General features: G+C 37.0%; 1 protein-coding gene across 1 annotated transcript in view; it reads left to right on the top strand.

Moving 5' to 3' along the window:
* grik3 (glutamate ionotropic receptor kainate type subunit 3) overlaps positions 1-14,134 on the top strand; it is an 86,309-nt gene extending 72,175 nt beyond the window's left edge. The window contains exons 12-16 of the mRNA XM_069142130.1: positions 3,632-3,750; positions 9,472-9,689; positions 12,384-12,609; positions 12,865-13,115; positions 13,848-14,134. Coding sequence (XP_068998231.1) covers positions 3,632-3,750; positions 9,472-9,689; positions 12,384-12,609; positions 12,865-13,115; positions 13,848-14,042 — 1,009 coding nt within the window. The 3' untranslated portion in view covers positions 14,043-14,134. The remainder of the gene's footprint in view (positions 1-3,631; positions 3,751-9,471; positions 9,690-12,383; positions 12,610-12,864; positions 13,116-13,847) is intronic.
* The last annotated feature ends 4,320 nt before the right edge of the window (positions 14,135-18,454 follow it).

Here is an 18,454-nt window from a genome sequence, read left to right as displayed (position 1 = left end):
ATTATCTATGGAGATTATGTGTTTGATTGGGTGAAAAGTATCTCACTTGTAATTCTTTTTTTTTTTATTTGGTCATGAATATAATGAATACCCTTTTAGTATCATTGTGTGTATTTCCTGCAGCTTCTCATGCAAAGTGGTGCTTGAGGAAGTTCTAGAAAAGCAGGCGTTGAAAGGATTTCTGGGCCTTGAGAGCAAACAGCTGCACTCCTCTATCCTCCAGCGTTGTTTTGAGACCAAACTAATTCTGGAGTGGCTTCGCATAAGTACAAAATCATCTTAAATTGCAGCATTAGTTGTTTCTTTTGTAGGCTGGCCTAGATAGCTGAAAGGCCATATTTCTAAAAGTGCATCATGTATAAAACAGAAGCAGAAAACAATGAGATGGCTACTTCAAGAACAAACAGCTAATTAAATGGTAAACAGAGGTATCAACATATCATCAACGAAAAAGGTAGAAAACTCTTTGGCTTGGGCTTTCAAAAGCTCTGCAGCTCCAATAATTAGTCTGCATTTCTCCAACTGAACTTCTATTATAGGTATAGATAAGAGATGTGTAGATTTTACTGTAACACTTAAAACTAAGGTTTAAAGAGAGAATGTATATTTTGCATCCATAACTCAAACCCTGGAGATATGCATCAGAAAAAAAACATGATTGGAGATCAAATTAAACAGCACAGAATACAAATTATTAAAACATTAGGTAATGTGTTAATGCGGATGAGCATTTAATGTTCTGCTGTGTGTAATGAAGGTGGTTTCTCTCAGAAATCTACAATAAGGTATGGGGCCTTTTTATGGACTTTGAGATGTCTATCTATCCATGTACTGGCAAAACTAAGCATTTGTTTTCTATATTTTACAGTATATATATTTTAAATTATACCGTAGCAATGTAAATAATATATTTATTCACACTGTCCATATAATTTTATAAGATAGGGATTCATATTTCACTAATCTATTACATTGTGCTACTAAACATATTTACTGTAATAATGTCAAATTTATTTAAGGAATTTTACTGGGAATATTCAGTGTTTTTCTAATAGTCATTAAATCCCACAAAAAGACCAAAACTTGTCGATAAACTGATCAACCTATTTCTAGTGTAGCCAAAGCATGTGCTTTACAGCTCTACTGTTTTCTCAAAAAACTGAAAATACATTGTTGAACATGCATACAGAACATACAGTAAATTGCTGCTGCAGACTTGTTTCTGTCATAATTCAGACTGAAATAAGTAGCGGAAAAATTACTGTTATTAGGCTGTGAAAATAAGTCATTTAATTATTGGCATAACTGTAACATCAGAAGACAGTACATGTTGGGTAGATATAAGTTCAAATTCAATATAATGTTTGTGACTGCAAACATGTTTTTGTGTTGTCTTTGCATGCTCAGGTGTTTTCAGATGTGTTAGCTGTGTTGTTGTCAGCATGCGGTCTGTAGCAAACTTATGGCTCTGCTTGACAGCACAGCCTTTTAAGAAATTAGCAGAGAAACCAGGAGTATTGAATCAGCGCTGTTACATTGCAAGTATAGAAACTGCACTCAAAATAATGGAGAAAGACATTCCTTTTTCTTCATTTGTTTTAAATCCTCTTCATGTATTTTCACTTTGCATGAAGTCTCTCCTATTTTCTGCGGCTCTTCACTATCACATATTATATGAACATGGCTTTCAATTTAACATTAAAGTAAAACAAAATGAGACTGAAGGAATTCATTAAGATGGTAGCGAGTACCACATTTGTACAACAGCTGTTCAAGGCCTCTCTGATGTCTGCAAATGTTATTACGGGCAGATGAGTCAGGAATTTTAATAGAAACACTTTCATGATAGACACACAAGTGAGTATATTCGACAGTCTTCATTTTAAGCAACAACATTTAGACAAGTCACACATTGGGCAAAAACAGTCTCAGCGCTCATCAGTTCAGATGTCTGGTTGTTTATTTAAGTTGAGAAATACGTGAATGATGGCGGGAAAACGGTTTCATGATTAACCATCGGTCTTGTTCAGTGTCTGATTAAAATAGAATACTGACAGGAAGTGTCCCTGCACCATGTAATTACATTAAAGTCTATCATTACTTTGTATTTTTTTTATTAAATTTAAATCAATTACAGTCAATCTTTCTCACTCTATTCTTTCAAAATAAAAACATTTAAATATGGACATGAGGATTCACTATAGTAGGTTCCAGTGGACCATTTTAGTTTCTACATTAGTTATATTTTTTCGGTTTCTTTTGACACCCCACTATCAAGTTAATCACTGAAGTCCAAAGCATACAATTATTCAAAGCTGTGCACCAGAATAAAGACCTAGAAACATTTTTTTTCACATAATAAAAATATGTTTTAAAAGGGGTAAATGGTGACATTTGCCATGTTTTATCTCAGTGAATGCCTCTGAAAATGACTTGTGCAATAAAAGCATGCAGCAATAAAATCAGATGTCAAATTAGATGGCAGAGATATGGAAAGATGCATGCTTTATGGTTTCATGCGACTTTAAGAGGAGTCTTCATGCCTCACATTTTCAAATATGACATTTTATACCCTCTGAAAAAATTATATTTCTGTGTGCCTCATTGGTCGACTTTAACTACAAAGCATGCTGGAAAAAGTCAAGGGGATATTCAAGTGGAAGGCTTAAAAACCAGGACCAGTTTAAAATGTTTTGATTTGACATTTGATAACATTGACGGTAATTTTACACTCATAAAACTATTTTATATGAACTAAATTTTAAGTTCATGGCCACGTTGGTCCCACGATGTTACTACAGACAACGTTACATTATTAAAGCCACACAGGTTAATGTTTTTGTGTGAACTCTCAATCAAAGAGTTCTGCGTTATGTGAAAGCTGTTGCTCATTGTAATGAATGCACACACACACACACACACACACACACACACACACACACACACACACACACACACACACACACACACACACACACACACAAATTAACCAACTCTGCAGTTCCACTAAAGTCAATACTATTTTGGTATATTTCAACTTGGTGTTTTTGCTTCAGGGTTCACAGTTTTAATGCTTTGGGTTACTCTTCCTGTTTTTCAGTCTCATGTGTAGCAGCAGGCAGCTGTTTTTTTTGTATTAATAAAGGCTTTAATGAACCGACTTTACATTTACTGCCATGCAGAAAGGCAAATAAATAATCAACATTCATAATGTGGACAGAGAGCCCAAGCTAAATTATTGCTCGTCACCCTGTCAGCTACCAGTGTCAACTTTATAAGGTCATCTGTCAACTTGGTGTTTACAGCTTGTTCTGTTGCCCCAAATGCCCCCCCCCCCCCCCCAAAAAAAAAAAAAAAAAAAAAAAAAATCAATTAATGTGTCTTTAAGTACTACATGTAGAGCTGCTGTCGTAATGCTGTCAGCAATACTTTTGTTAATCCAAATCAAAGCTGGAGCTCTAAAATAGCATCAACTCTCAGAATAACTCAAGCGAATACAATTCAGTTCATGAAATTCTTCTTGAAGAAAAGAACGATGTTCAAGAAGGGTAAAGATGATTGATTCTTTCCTGAGATCCATTAACCGGTAACGATTTTAAAACAGCTTTCCAACTTCCTCTCTCAATCCCAGGTTCAGCCCATACGAGTGGTACGACGCCCATCCCTGCAATCCCGGATCAGATGTGGTAGAAAACAACTTCACCCTCCTCAACAGCTTCTGGTTCGGAGTCGGCTCCTTAATGCAACAAGGTATGGCGGCACGCACATCCTCTTCCCTGTCAAAAACAATAACATCACCCCCACCGCCGCCTCCTTTCCTCTTCCCGTCGCTAGCTCCCACTTTCTGCCTCTTTAACTGACAAGCTCCATGATTTCCATTCTGTGACTGTTTCATGAGACATTTACCTGTCAGGAACAACTGCACAGCTCAGTCTTACATGACAAAGGAAGGCTGTTGTCACATACCTGCTGTTTAAAAAGGGAAGAGTAGGTGCCAGGCACTTGTCAAGAGATTGGCGGGTAAGGATGAAAAACATTGTTGCATTTATTTCCTCTTAACACAGTCACTGGCCCTGCTCAAAAGCTTCCTGTGCATTGGGACGAAAAGGTTAAGTTGAGGAACATGTCTGACAAATACCAGCTGTCAGCCATGCTAGAACGGGCTGCCGTGACGTTTTCAGCGCTGCATGACTTGCGCTGAGAGTGATCCGGTGCAGAGAATCCATATGTCTAACAAGTCGCCCACCAGCTAATGTCTCTGATATCATTTGATGCCGAATTATGTTGAAAGCAGGTGTGACATATATATTGTGTCAGGAGAAAAAAAACAAAAAAAGAAGCACTTTTCCTTTCCGTACAAGAACCCAGCATGTTTCATTAAAGCTCGTACTGCGGATGTAATCCTTTTGACTGAAAAACCAAAGAGAAATAAATGGGTTTCACTTGCTAGGTGTCCCATAAAGGAATACGTAAGCTAATGAAGGCCCAGAAATAACGTAATGAAGTCAACTCTGGAGAAAAAGATCCAAGTAAAAAAATGTTTAACCTCAATGTAACAAGACAAATCAAGGAGGCTTAGACTGTGACTCGGCAGTGGATCTTTGCCCGTAAGGATAGAAAACACATTCAGCAATTCATTAAGCACAGAAACTCGGCAGCACTCTTGTGAAACTGCATAGCAGCTCTGCCAATTTGCCAGTGCAGGCGGGGAACTATGAGTGCAGCACCAGCGTACTGGAGGGGAGAGGAGAGAGATAATCAAAACAAAATGAGCTAGTTAGTAGCCTATATTATTAAACTAAACAGGAGAGAATTTTTCCATTATAATTCGAACCGCGGCACACAGTGTTGTCTGTAAAAGCCAGAGCTCCCATGTTTCTTTTATTTGCTGTAGCTTAGTGAAGCTGTTGCTGCTGCTGCTAATCAGCTCTTATTCATAGGTCCCTGAAAATGGAAGGTAATATGAGGTTGGTGTGTGTTTTGTTTGTTCTCCAGCAGGTTTATCTTGAATATAAATATGAACACAGAATGCATATTTTTATTTTGCATAACTAGGCTATTTCTACATGATCCTTGAATTAAGGATTGTCAAAAATACCATGACAGTGAACATATTTTGTATGTAAAGTTTAAAGCTCGCACACACACACTGGCTTTCCATGACACTATATTTGTGCTACTGTGCCTTGTAACACATGCTGCACGGTGGTATCTGCGGCGAGGTATAGTTTGTTTGTGTCACATAAACACACATCCCTTGCTTGTCTGACAAACACTGACAGCAGCTGAGACGGAAGCCATTTCCTTGACATGTCTAAAAAAATGGACGTGTTTGAGGAGATCCTAAAAATTTTTTTTTAAATCTACCAGCTTTTCTGTGGGAGGGAGGTGTCAAGGACAACACAAAGAACATAAAATATGAGGAGGTGCAAAAGCAAACACGTTGTGTACTTCAGATGCATTCCTTGGGGTCTCAGTAGGCTTTTGCTCACAACAAACATATGTCTGATCATTTCTCGTAAATTGGTTTCCCATATAAAATAACTTTTGAAAGTATGTTTAATTTATGAGTTGTTTTATTCCCAGTTCTCTCATTCTCCGTGACATCATTCCTTCATTTATTAAAGTACATTTCTCCTCTATAATATAGTATTTTGTAAATAATGTTACCAAGACCAAATTAGTGTCTATTTTTTGTTGTTGTTGTTCTTTACACAAAACCTAACCTGTTGTGGATTTGTGTCTTTGGTTAAGAAACAGGATTTTCTTTTTCTTTCTATTTTTATCAGATTCAGATTAAGATTTACTTGCAATGAAATAAACATTTCCTTTAATAAGTGTCATTGTTTTAAAGCAATTAACAATTATTAAAGGCCTCCAGCTCTGAAAGGGAGCCTTTGTGCGGTGACTTCACAGAAGAGAATGCTAAGTGCAGGTAATCATTCTCATGGGAAAGCCCAGTTCTGTCATGTTGAGGTGAGGCATTGCTTGTGGGGAGAAACACTCCAGAAAACCGGGGCATTGTATTTAGCACAATGCACTACTGAATCCACTGAGAAAAGCTTATTTTTTCCCCCCAGGATGACAATTTAAAAGGCCTCATTTAATGCAAAACAGTGTGTTCATTTATTCGAAGGAGAAACGCAGTGTCAGAGTGACTTCCTTATGATCTCCTCTCAAGAAATATATTCTGAGGTGTTTGTAGTGGCTGTAGACAGACAGTATATACACCGTTAACTCCATTATTGTATGTAGTATTCAGAAATGTTACAACTATAGTAACACACATAGTTTCAACTTCAGACAACCTCAATCTTTTTGTGTTTTTGTGTGTGCTGGTTAACTAAGGATATTTATACAATACAGAGAAACTGTTTAAAGCCTCGAAGCGCCATGTTCACCTTGATATATAAATCATAATACTGCAGGAGAAAAAATAATCGAACAGTTGTAAAAAATGCAAGAGTACAGTTTTCGCTGAATTCAATGAAAATAACTTTGAAAATTCAAGTTTACAATTTAATATTACCAGATGAGCTGTCTACTTTTGAGGCATCATACATTTTACAGATATACTGTACGAAAGAATCTCACTGATATTTCGCAATTTGTAAAGTATTGCAAATGGAACAATTTTAGCAATAAATATCATCTCAAGAATCTAACGTTAGCTTGGCCAAAAAAAAAACAAGCTGAACTCCCTATGAACTGAAAAAAGCCCCCTTACTACAGTGCACTAACAATCACTTGGTAAAATATGGCTTTTCTTATAAAAATACAAAAGTAGCCTAATATCTACACAACATTACAATTTCTTCTACTGACTAAAAGTGAGGTTTTTAAATAAGGTTCCTACTGCAAGAAAACAAATATAAAGTGTTGATGGTTGACGTCTTATTCCAAAGTGTACTTTTTGTTCCTGTACGAGTTTACAAATGTATATACCAAGATACGACACAATGAATGTTTATTATATCTATTATAGAGGGCTGTTTGTTGTGTTAGCATGTGGAGCAAAAATGAACTACTTCATGACCATTTTGCATATCCATTGTCTTTCTGAGAGAGTTAGATAAAAACACTGGTACTACTCTCCTACCCATGCCTGAAAGAGAGCTGGCTCAGGCGCTTGGCTTTGTATAAAGACCAGTAGCAGGGGGAAACAGCTGGAGTGACTCAGTGAACTAGATGTGATTGAAAGGCGAAATCCTCCATTATGGCACAAAAATAAGCAATAATATGTATAATATTCATAATTGTAGGATATGTTCGGACTGCATGCAAATCTGTTTTTTTTCTTTTTTTCTCAAATCAGACCTTTAAGACAGACTGTCCACACTGTTTTTTTGAAAGTGAACAGATTGGACTTTGTATGTCCAGACATTACCAACATATCTGCATGGGTTTCTATGGTAACAAAGTACACACAGCTACGGTGGTGAAGCAGCTTTTCAACACAGAAGCTGCCGCCATGGAAGTGGCAGCAGACAGTTTTGGCTTCTCTCCGTGGACTGTTGTTATCATCCACCACTGACACTTTCTGATAGTGCTGTTAGTGGTAGCATTGATTATTTTTTAACAGTGAATTGCGAATAAGTTACTGTAGTGTAGACAATCATCAGAGTATATATATATATATGAATATTTAAAAAAAAAAAAAAAAAATGTCCATAACAAGTCCCCTTTAAAGAACCTTCTGCAGGTCTTTCATACATCAGTTTTTGCCTTTCCTGTTTTGTATTTTATCTTCTGTGACGTTTTTGATTGCACGTGAATTCCTGATCCCGATCAGAAAATAAAACATGTCTATTTTTGTCACAGCAAAATCCCACAACAATATTTGCTCTTGAATAGGGGAGCAAATCTTGAGGTCGATTTGATGTTTGGGTTACTAATGGTGTCAGTATTTCTTTTTCCCTGACAGAAAATATATATTCCCTTGGTTTACAAGAAACGAGCCATTCCTCAAAGAAGTGTATGGTATATTGACACCATTTTATTTCCCCGGCACAATATGACTGATCTTCTTTTTTTGTATTTATTAGAGTTTTCTGATGCAGCGCCATATACTGTTCCCTGCTGACGACAGCGCTTTATAGTGTGGAATTCAATTGAGTTACCCATTGCTTCACTTCATTTTGAGTGCAACCAGAGAATGCATCTGGATCTCCCTGTCTGAAGTCACACTGAATTAAGGGATACTACTGTCTTCCCTTGTTTTAACCATGTAGAGGGTTTGTCAAACCACAAAGGACAAATCCAATCAAATTTAGTAGAACAGGTTAAAGAGCTGACCACTCTGCCCCCCTCCTGTGGGTTTGTTACTCTTCAGAATTGCCCTCATAAATCTTCGCAGTAAAGCAACAGAGTGCACAAAGCACAAGGGTATTTAAAGGTTGTCAGAGATGAGATATAAAGTAACTTTAACACCAGTCAGTGAGCCATTATTAACATAGTATTACTCAGCAGAGGACCACTCAAAGTCAAGGCTGATGCAGGTGTACTGTCAGTCTGGCTAGGTATAGCCTGATTTTTCTTTATCCATTTCTATAAACGCTGTGATTTCTTAACAAAATACATTATTGTGCATCAAGCAGACCTGATGAGATATGAAATGACATGGTCAGAGAATGGTGCGGGAATTACATCAAAAATGTCGTTCCTCAAGATTTAATCTCCCGTATTGTTTTTTTGTAGATCAACTTTTTGGGCAGGTGGTTGGCCAAAATTCATTTCATACAAAAGATTCAGTAACAGACTATGGTGGTCAACCACAAATGCCATTAACCCCCCATGAGATATATCTAAATTGGTTACTGAATGCTGGCAGCGCTTGAGCAGTAGAAAGCTCTTAAGTGTGATTACAACAGTGAACAGTTGCCGGATTGCAGAAAATGAACCAGCCGTTTTGAGAGAACAATTGAATCATACAGAAACGCTATGTTCTGTGTTGCAGATACAATATGTGCAAATACCAAACTTAGAACTAGAAATATTGATAGACGTTTCAAGGATAGTTTTTATACTCCATAATTAAAGGCTTTTAATGTGTAAGACTTTTATGTAAGCATATGTTGTGATAAATGCAAGCTAGACTTTAAGGCAACATGAAATGGCTAAATAGCTTGATATAGTACACTGTGAAAGATACTATTTAAAATCTCAAGGCTTACATGAACTATATATTATATCTCATGAAAAAACCTGAGAAAATGTACACTTTTACTGGTCTGATCTACCATTGCTGAATTCTTAGCTTAACGTTTGGCTCACCTGCCAAGCTGGCTTCCATTTCTGTTTCCTCACTGACAGTACCTTGATCAACACAAGCAGAACTGCCAAAAACACTTGCAGGCTAATTTACAAAATGCAAGCGATCATCTCACTGCATTTGTTTAATTCAGTTACAGTATTGGCATGTATAATTGTATCTCATTAATTACTTATACTCTCTCACTGTGTTGCACACAGGCTCAGAACTGATGCCCAAAGCTCTGTCGACCAGGATAATCGGCGGGATCTGGTGGTTCTTCACGCTCATCATCATATCGTCCTATACAGCAAACTTAGCAGCTTTTCTCACTGTGGAGAGAATGGACTCGCCTGTGGACTCGGCTGATGACATTGCCAAGCAGACCAAGATTGAGTATGGTGTGGTCAAAGATGGGGCAACCATGTCTTTCTTCAAGGTGAAGTACAAACAATACAGTTATGACTGAGTAATACAAGATAAATGAATTACTAATAATTACTGGATGTATTAATCAGATTGTCACTGAAATGAAATCACTATATATATATATATGCGTATATGCGTGTATATATATATATATATATATATATATATATACATACACACACGCATATGTATATATATAAATATACATATATGTGTAAATATATAATTCCAATTAGATCTTACTTTCCACAACAAAGGCAAATTCTTTAGCCTCTCCACTTCTCCACTATTTGATGTGTTCCTGTTGATTTCTTTTTATTTCGACATGTCAGCGTTTGCCTGCAGGGTCTTTGACTTTATTATTAGGAGCTTTGCTTTAGATGCTGCTCCTTCTGCTGTGGTGCTGAATAACACATGTAACAAAGTTAGTTTCTCAGGGTAAGAAAATGAAAACACTGCACATTTTGAAGACAATCTATAAGTTTATGACAGTCAATCACAAAAAAAAAAAAGGATTCTTCCAGGGCATCAGTCTGTCTGTCTGCCCTGGTTCCTATGACTCCAATTTTTCTAGTTGAGTTCATAAAGACTGTATTCTTAGTTGTTGCTGAATAGTGTGTGTGTTCTGGATACCACAGCTCTGATTATGTATGAGATTTTTTTTTTTTTTTTTGCTGAAACTCTACCCTATCATGTTTTTGGAAAAAAAATGTTAAGTTACTGATCACGATACTTTACAGTTGACAATTTTTACAGAAATGTCTTGTAATGATAAATACAGCTTTTCAAGGGAAAATCAATCAACCATCAGTTCTTCTGGATGTAAATGAATGTTATTTTAGATCGTTATCTGCATTTTGATAAATCGTGGTTATGATCATCGCGTCATAAATATAAGGAGACACAGGTGGCTAATTACCCAAGTTCAAGTGCCCTCTGCTCCTTCTTGCTCTAACAGAAAGGCTTAATGATGTTAACTCAATGAGGCAGAGAAGGATGATAAATACTGGCAAGACCAGGGAGTAGATAAAGGCTGTGCAGATGTATGTAGCCAGATGCATTTGGTCCTGAATTTATGGCACAAAAACATATTCAACTGACTGTGGTTCTGTTTGAATGTAGTCAAAATGTGCAGCAAGTTGTCACTTAAGAAGAGTCTACTCTAATAATTACCCATCACATGACAGATGGATAGTTGTGGGCCAGATGCATTTCTGTGACAAAGAGACAAGTGTTGACGAGTTGATATTTTGATTGGGGATCGAGGCAAAATCCAAAAAGGTTTCAGTCCCAAGTTATTACTGATTTCTTCCACCACCTTCACAAGATTTCCTTCTTTCATACTTATGCATCCAATACAATATAACTAACCTCTAATAAATACAATAAGCGGGTCATCAGAGAGAAAATGTTTTAGTAATGGCTGAGCAGGTATAATTAAAGTAAAGAAAGTAAAGCAATGCTGTTGTTCATTAAAATAATTAGTGTGGTCATTTAAATGGAACTTTCTAATTGAGGTTTGTTTGAACCTAGTTTTTATTTGGATACAATATAAACTGGCAGCGGGACATTCATTGAGTCAATGTCAATTATGTTGTGTGGTGGATCAATGTTTTTAGTTGATCCAACGTAAAGATTTTTGGTGTGGACAATCTAAATACTGTACAAGTTGATAGTCATGTTGAAACTAGCAACTGCATGAGAAAACTTGATAAGCCATTGTTGTCCAGACAGTTATCACATTACCTGAAAGCCTTTGTATGAGAAGCTGTTTGTTATATTGAATTGACAGGCACACTTAAGTGGCTGCTTCCAAGTAAAGTGGTATGCCAGTTGTAAGCAATTCTGGACTCAGAGAGATGGGATCTAAAGTGAAAGAGTCTTTCTCATGAGTCATTTATAAATTACACATGCTGGAAAAAAAAAAATGCCTCAACTGTTCTCAGTTGGCAACTTGGCAACATTTGCCACACATCTTAATTGGTATGTTCACATTACTCTGATGTTAGTTTTAATATCAGACTATCATATCTCACTTTCAAGTCGCCAGGACTCTGCTTCTACTGGAGTTAAGAATAATAGAGGGCTTTTTATAATAGCATCTTTCACAATTTGAAATGGCTTATAGTCTTTAGACAGTAATTATCTAGGATTAGACATGGCATAAATGTGACCTCACAGAAAATTGCATGAAATACCACACAGCCTGATGCACGACTAATGGCGAGGCATTCTATTATTACTGCCTCGGTAGCACTTATGAGAATAGATGTGTGCAAAGCTTCAATTTACTGTCCTTTAATCCTGTGACAATGGAGATCTGTAGGAGTAATCATTGAAATCTATTTGGTCACTAGCAAAAGAAACCATATTCTTAAATGCCGTAAATGAACAAATACCACCAGTGTATTCGCTGACATTTTTTATTCAAGCTCCTAAAAAAAAAAAGCATAGGTGCAAAGTTATTCTGCCATTCTTCAGGGCTACAGAGGGAACCGTGAGATTTCATGCTCAGCATTATTTCCAGCTTCAACACCTTGGGCTATAACATTTAAGTTATTTTGCTCAAGTTCAACCTTTTTATTGTGGTAAAAGCTCTGTATACTTTTCAACTACTTTTTCTTTGCCTCTAGCGACGGAGATTGTTTAAATGAGGTTCCAAGGTGTGGCTTTTTTTTTAACGGGCTCTTTCCATCCTTTACAGAAATCTAGGGTTTCTACTTTTGAGAAGATGTGGGCCTTTATGAGCAGCAGGCCAAGAACATCACTGGTGAAGTCTATTGAGGATGGGATTCAGAGGGTGCTGAGGTCAGACTATGCCCTCATTACGGAGTCAACCACCATTGATTACATCACAAGGAGGAACTGTAACCTGACACAAGTGGGAGGGCTGATTGACAGCAAAGGCTATGGCATCGGCACTCCCCTCGGTAAGACTCCTGGATGACTAGATAATACATCTGAGACTATCAATCAATGAAGAAATTTAGGCACTTTCATAAGTTATGTGTTTCTTTTTGAAGGATGAGGGTGAGGTTTTGCTTTTTAGATGCAGCAGCAGCATAAAACGTGTTTTTCTTCAGCTACTAGTCAGACAGTATGCCACAATGTGTTTATGAACCTTATTATCACAGAGTCCAGCTGGCGTTTCTTCCAAAGTAAAATAGGCCTTATGTTGCTTCCAGGCTCCCCGTACAGGGACAAAATCACCATAGCAATCCTAAGCATCTTGGAGGATGGGCGCCTACACATGCTGAAGGAGAAGTGGTGGAGTGGGAGCAGCTGCTTAGATGAAGAGCGTCGCGAGACAGGCCCCATGGGTATCCAAAACCTGGGTGGTATATTCATTGTGCTGGCATCTGGCCTAGTGCTGTCTGTTTTTGTGGCAATTGCTGAATTCATCTACAAGTTGAGGAAGACTGCGGAACGCGAGCAGGTATATATCCCCATAAATTACTTTTTTTCTTAATTGAATGTTTACACTGTGGTTTGAATGGATGAGAGATTAATGTACAATTCATTTAATTACACTCCAATAGGATTTCAGTTTATTTCACCCTGATTTCAGCAAAGAAGTTTGTAACCATGCCCATTTTGTTATGATACTTATTCCACGTAGCCTCTAAACCAAAGCTGTGCTCTATTCATGGCTTTTAGTTCAAACATGTTATAAAAGGATTTGCATGCCTTTGGCTAATCCCCAGGAGTACTTGGCCATAACACCACAACATTTACTTATTTTAACACTCATAATTGCAAATTGGAGCATAGAGAATTAATCCATTATTAGTCATTGGGGATGTCAGAATAGCATGAACCCTTGGCTGTTGTAAATCACTAATTTGGTCATGCTAAGTGAGTAGTTGCATCCATGCTCATGCACCATACTTCACTCTTTCTGGCACAGCAGCAACAATGAACTGTGTGCAGGCTACATGTGGTGGTGGTGCAGTTTGACATTGCTGACAGCCATGGACGCACATGCACACACACACACATATGCACACACCAGCATTAATATAACGGGAATATTCTAATCCATTTGTGCTCTTTAGACTGTCGACACTCTCTGCTGTCAATTTTTTTTAAAGCTAAGGCATTTACCCCCCGTCCCTTTCCCCCTCTTCTCCTTCTTACTCCCCTCCCCGCATCCTCCCTTTTTGCCCAGAGGTCTTTGTGCAGTGCCATGGTGGACGAGATCAGACTGTCGTTCACCTGCGAGAGACGGGTGAAACACAAGCCTCAGCCTCCAGTCATGGTGAAGACGGATGCAGTGATCAACATGCACGCCTACAACGACCGACGACTCCCGGGAAAGGACAACATGAGCTGCAGCACTGGGATGACGCCTGTGTTCCCATGACAATGTGTTCCCCACAGGGCAAGAGCATCCTGGGCAACGTTTCAGGGATGGTGCCAGAGACTAGAGACAATGGCATAGACGGGATCACCAGATACACCATTAACCACAGTGACATGGGGACACTAACAAAACATGGGCAACTCAAAATGGCAGCATCAGCCACACAGGTATGACAATATTCACCACTGTAATCCAAACCACAAGAGGTAAAAAAAAAATATATTGGGGGAGGTTTTGGGGGAGAAAAATTTCCATTCTTGAGGAAGGAAACAGGATACCCAAATAATCAGTTTCAAGTCTGATGTTTACGTGCGCAACAGAAAAACCCAAGAAAATACTCGACGTTCAAGGATTCCTCAAACATTGAAAAGACTGAAAATTTTATTGGAAAAAATGACTTAAAGCAACAGAATTCTTCAAGAATTTTGGAGAATGGCAATAAATGACAGCTACACAATACAACAAGGACAAGGAATAATGGCTTTCATAGAAGATCAGTTTTGCCACACATGAAAATTATGATATCACGTTCTAAACCTTTATCCTGCTCCTGAATGGCCTTTGACAGCAGAAAATAATGTTACCTCAGACATGTTGGGCTGGAATGGTAGTGTTTGAGTCAAAAGCTGGAGGAACACTAGTTTAGTACCTGCAGTATTGTTATTGGTGGAAACCCATAGCAAGATGTGAAACAGTAAATTTAAGTTTTAACTATATTGTTACACACAAGCGATCGCTGATGCAAAGTGGACTGTGGGGATATCTATATTAAAAATAAGAGATTTCATTATGGACAGTTGGATCATGCTGATGTGGGATCAAATCTATTTGGGCAAAAATAAGTTTTATGTCAAATGATTTTGATTTTGAATTTTAATCAGTTGACTTTTTCATTGCCAAAGATCAGACCATTTAACATAACTATACACAGAACATTTTGGGCCAAAACTGTCGACTTGTTAGAGCACTAATTTTATGGTCAATGCAAAGTAAATTGGAATGATTCATATGGAACTCTTAAGGGATCTTACTTTAATATTTGTATTCCAACCATGCAGGGTAATACTGCAGTTAAAAGGTATCCAAGTAAATATATATTTAGCACAGTCGTGGCAGAGTATTCGCTGGTTTTGCAAACCACCTCTCCTCAAAATATTGTTATCAACACTGTAATGTAAAACAATCATTGCATAAGAAAAATATCAGCCTGATCAAATGTCTTTTCTAAAACAAACTTTGGTGATGCATAATTCGCAAAAGGATAATCATAGAAATATTGAGCATTTATATGAACCAACTTCAACAGTTTGTGCTCACCTTTGATGAAACGGTAGCATGTCTAAAATCTAAATGTATTGACAGAGGTGGAAGGCATTAGATCAGGCATTAGTAGTAGAAGTAGTAGTGAAAGAACTGTAAGTCACAGAGACAAAAGGTAAGAGACTGTGACCTTAAAACTAAAGTGCTTTTTTTTTTTTTTTTTATTATTTTTTTTTTAATGGAGTGCTTTTAATCATGACCTATTCATGTAACTATGTGCTGGTCTTTGTCCATGTGTGGCCACAGGACCACTGAATGTCCCAAGTACTCCTGAACACAGTTTTCAACACTTAGTTTTCCGGGTGTGATCTACAGGCTTTTTGGGCAGCAATATGGTTGTTTTGCATTATAACACAGAGCAGGGTTTTGGTTTTAAATGAGACAAAAAGTATTTTAAAGGTCATCTCTGACAAGAAAATCCCAAGTTTTTTTCTTCCGTTTCATTACCTCATGTGTACTGAGCAAATCTATAATTATCGTGTGAGAACATGCTGAAAGACAATGTGGTAAATAGACAGAAGACAGTTTCTAATTTTGTGTGATCATGTTAACTTTAATGCCTATATGGAGTAACTGTATATCTTCAGCAAGTGTCATGCCGAAGGAAGATTTGAGGAGTCTGAGCTGCTGTCACCTGGGAGCTGAACGAACAGCAAACCTCCGTGAGGTTTACGTTGCCGATACGCAAAGACAAAAAAAAAACAACAAAAAAAACGTAACCATCTATGATTCAAGGAAACTCCAATCTGTAAAATTTAGCATTGGTTTGGTAGAGATTCACTGTATAATTGTTTATCGATTCCCTTCTGCAGAGTAGAGTATGTAGATAAGATCAGCAGGAGAAAATGTATTTTGCTAAATTTATACTGTTATAAATGAATTCTGTTCACAGTCAAATATGTTCTAGATGCTATTTATTTCATTAGAGAGGTCACTTTAACCTACTTCCCCACTTTACCCAAAGTCCACAGCCCCAAACCTTGTTTATTTATTCAATGAAAATGCATTATAATATGGTATATTGGATTACTATCATCCAGATGGGAAAATGTATGTAAATCTTCTTTTATGATGGCTAATATATTTCTACAACATGAACATGAAATGGAAATGCTCCTCCAGAATTTAGGGGACACTCTTTAGAATAGGTTTATCTTATCTAAGTGGACCTATACTCTTCATGAAATCCCGATTACAACCTGGTTTAAAGTATGGCTGCGGCTGACGCGTGGTTATACAATTATTACCGTTACCCTCATGTGTACTGTAGCTTTTCATACAAGTGATTCAAAGACTCAAGATTGCTTGTATTTCACGTCTGTAATATGTGAAAAGAATTGAAAATTTTATCATAATCAAAATTAGTTGGAATTACAACAGGGTTTCTGATTGGGCTGATTCAGTCTGTTTGGTTACTAAATATATACATCTTTTTTTTAAATTAATGTGAATAATAATGTCATTTTACACAAAATTGTATGAAATGTGAGAGAAGAGTAATGCAAAATGTAAGCTACATAACCTGTGTTCCATTAGCAGTGTGTGATATGAGTTTTGATTTTCCAGCAGCCATGACGGTATGCCTTTTTATGTATACCTTTCTTTTGAGTTGCAAAGCTTCTATCATTTTGGCAGAAAACCTCTCAAACAATACGATAAAAATGTTGGTGCCAACCAGGGTTTTCTTTGTGGACATGCAGAATTTCTATGAATATAGTTTTTGTAAGGTTTTGTAAAAAAAAAAGGAAAAAAAAAGATTTTGTTTTCCTAGTAACTGTATGTGTTAAGAAAACATTAGAATAACCGACATCTGAGTAAAACATGGGGAGAATCAACAAAGTACTATAGAAAAGCTATTGAATTATTTTCTTTTTAACACACTGTGAATAATTCAATTGTACAGTTTGCTGTATGGGTTATATGACGTTTTAAATAAAAATACAAAATATTTATATCTGTTGATGTACTGATTGATTGATGCTGACTTATGAAACGTACCACCTTATTTGAACAGCACATTGTTATTATTGAATAATTTGAAAAGTGATGTCAATATCAACGTGTCCAATGTTGCAGTTATACTCAACATGGCATGTTTGGGCTCATTTAAGTCTCACAAATAAGGTGCTATTAGCAAAGCTGTGGTCCTGGTCACTTGGTGCTAAGCAGCTAATGACTGCTAAAGTATTACGATTTAGAAAGTTTCATTAAGGACTGTAAAACACAGTCAATTATAAAAGATTTGATTTTATCTTAGATTATAGTAGCCCCTGTAGATGACTATGCATGATGCTAATATCACCGAGGAACATCAAGCGTACAACAATTCATAAAGCATTAAAAGGAAAATTCCTGGAAAAGCTAATTGCTAATTAAAAAACTGAAATATTGATAGGTCCTGATCACAAAGTGTGTTCTGCTGGCCTTCTTATCATGTATCAAATAGGAAAATTATTGCATTGTATAGATGTTTCCATGCATATACTGTATACCACTACATTACTATCAAAACAACCACATTATATTATTATTTCATCAAAAAGGGTTGCCTTGAGTTTTCATCTGTCTTTTAAGTAATAAATCTCAGAAAATGTGGCTGAAGTTGGGTGAATAAATCATTCTAAATATTATGATGGTTTCCCTTAGCCACCATTTAAAGTTCCTCTCCTGGCATTGAATAAACCCCTGAAAATATGTATGCATGGTAATATGAATATGCAAATAGCCTCTGCCTCCATCTCCGCCAAAGGACAGCCCCAATCCTCAACTTAACGGGATTGGTTCCTTAGGTGTGTGACATATGAAACCCTGGCTTTTGTCATGTTTTATAGACTCACTGCAGTGCCAACGGAAATGCTCAGCCATGGCATTGACTGCTAATTTAGCCAATTGTACATGCTCTAGCATATTAAAAAAACAGCACATGGAAATTTTAAAAAAGGTTAAAAACTTGATTTTCATGAGAGGGTGTGGTCAAGGATTTGTACTTGTAGAATTAAGTACTTGCAGCCAGCATTTTGTGATTGAAAATCAAACTAAAGGGGAACATAATGGCATAACATAAAGCAATGATCTTCGCCACATGTTCTCCA

The sequence above is a fragment of the Embiotoca jacksoni genome, unplaced genomic scaffold (assembly GCF_022577435.1).
Source record: "Embiotoca jacksoni isolate LCO1_2020_lvr unplaced genomic scaffold, fEmbJac1.0.p SCAF_11, whole genome shotgun sequence".
Classification (NCBI taxonomy): Eukaryota; Metazoa; Chordata; class Actinopteri; family Embiotocidae; genus Embiotoca; species Embiotoca jacksoni.
The sequence above is the reverse complement of the archived record's forward strand: the minus strand, read 5'-3'. Positions and strand labels throughout refer to the sequence as shown.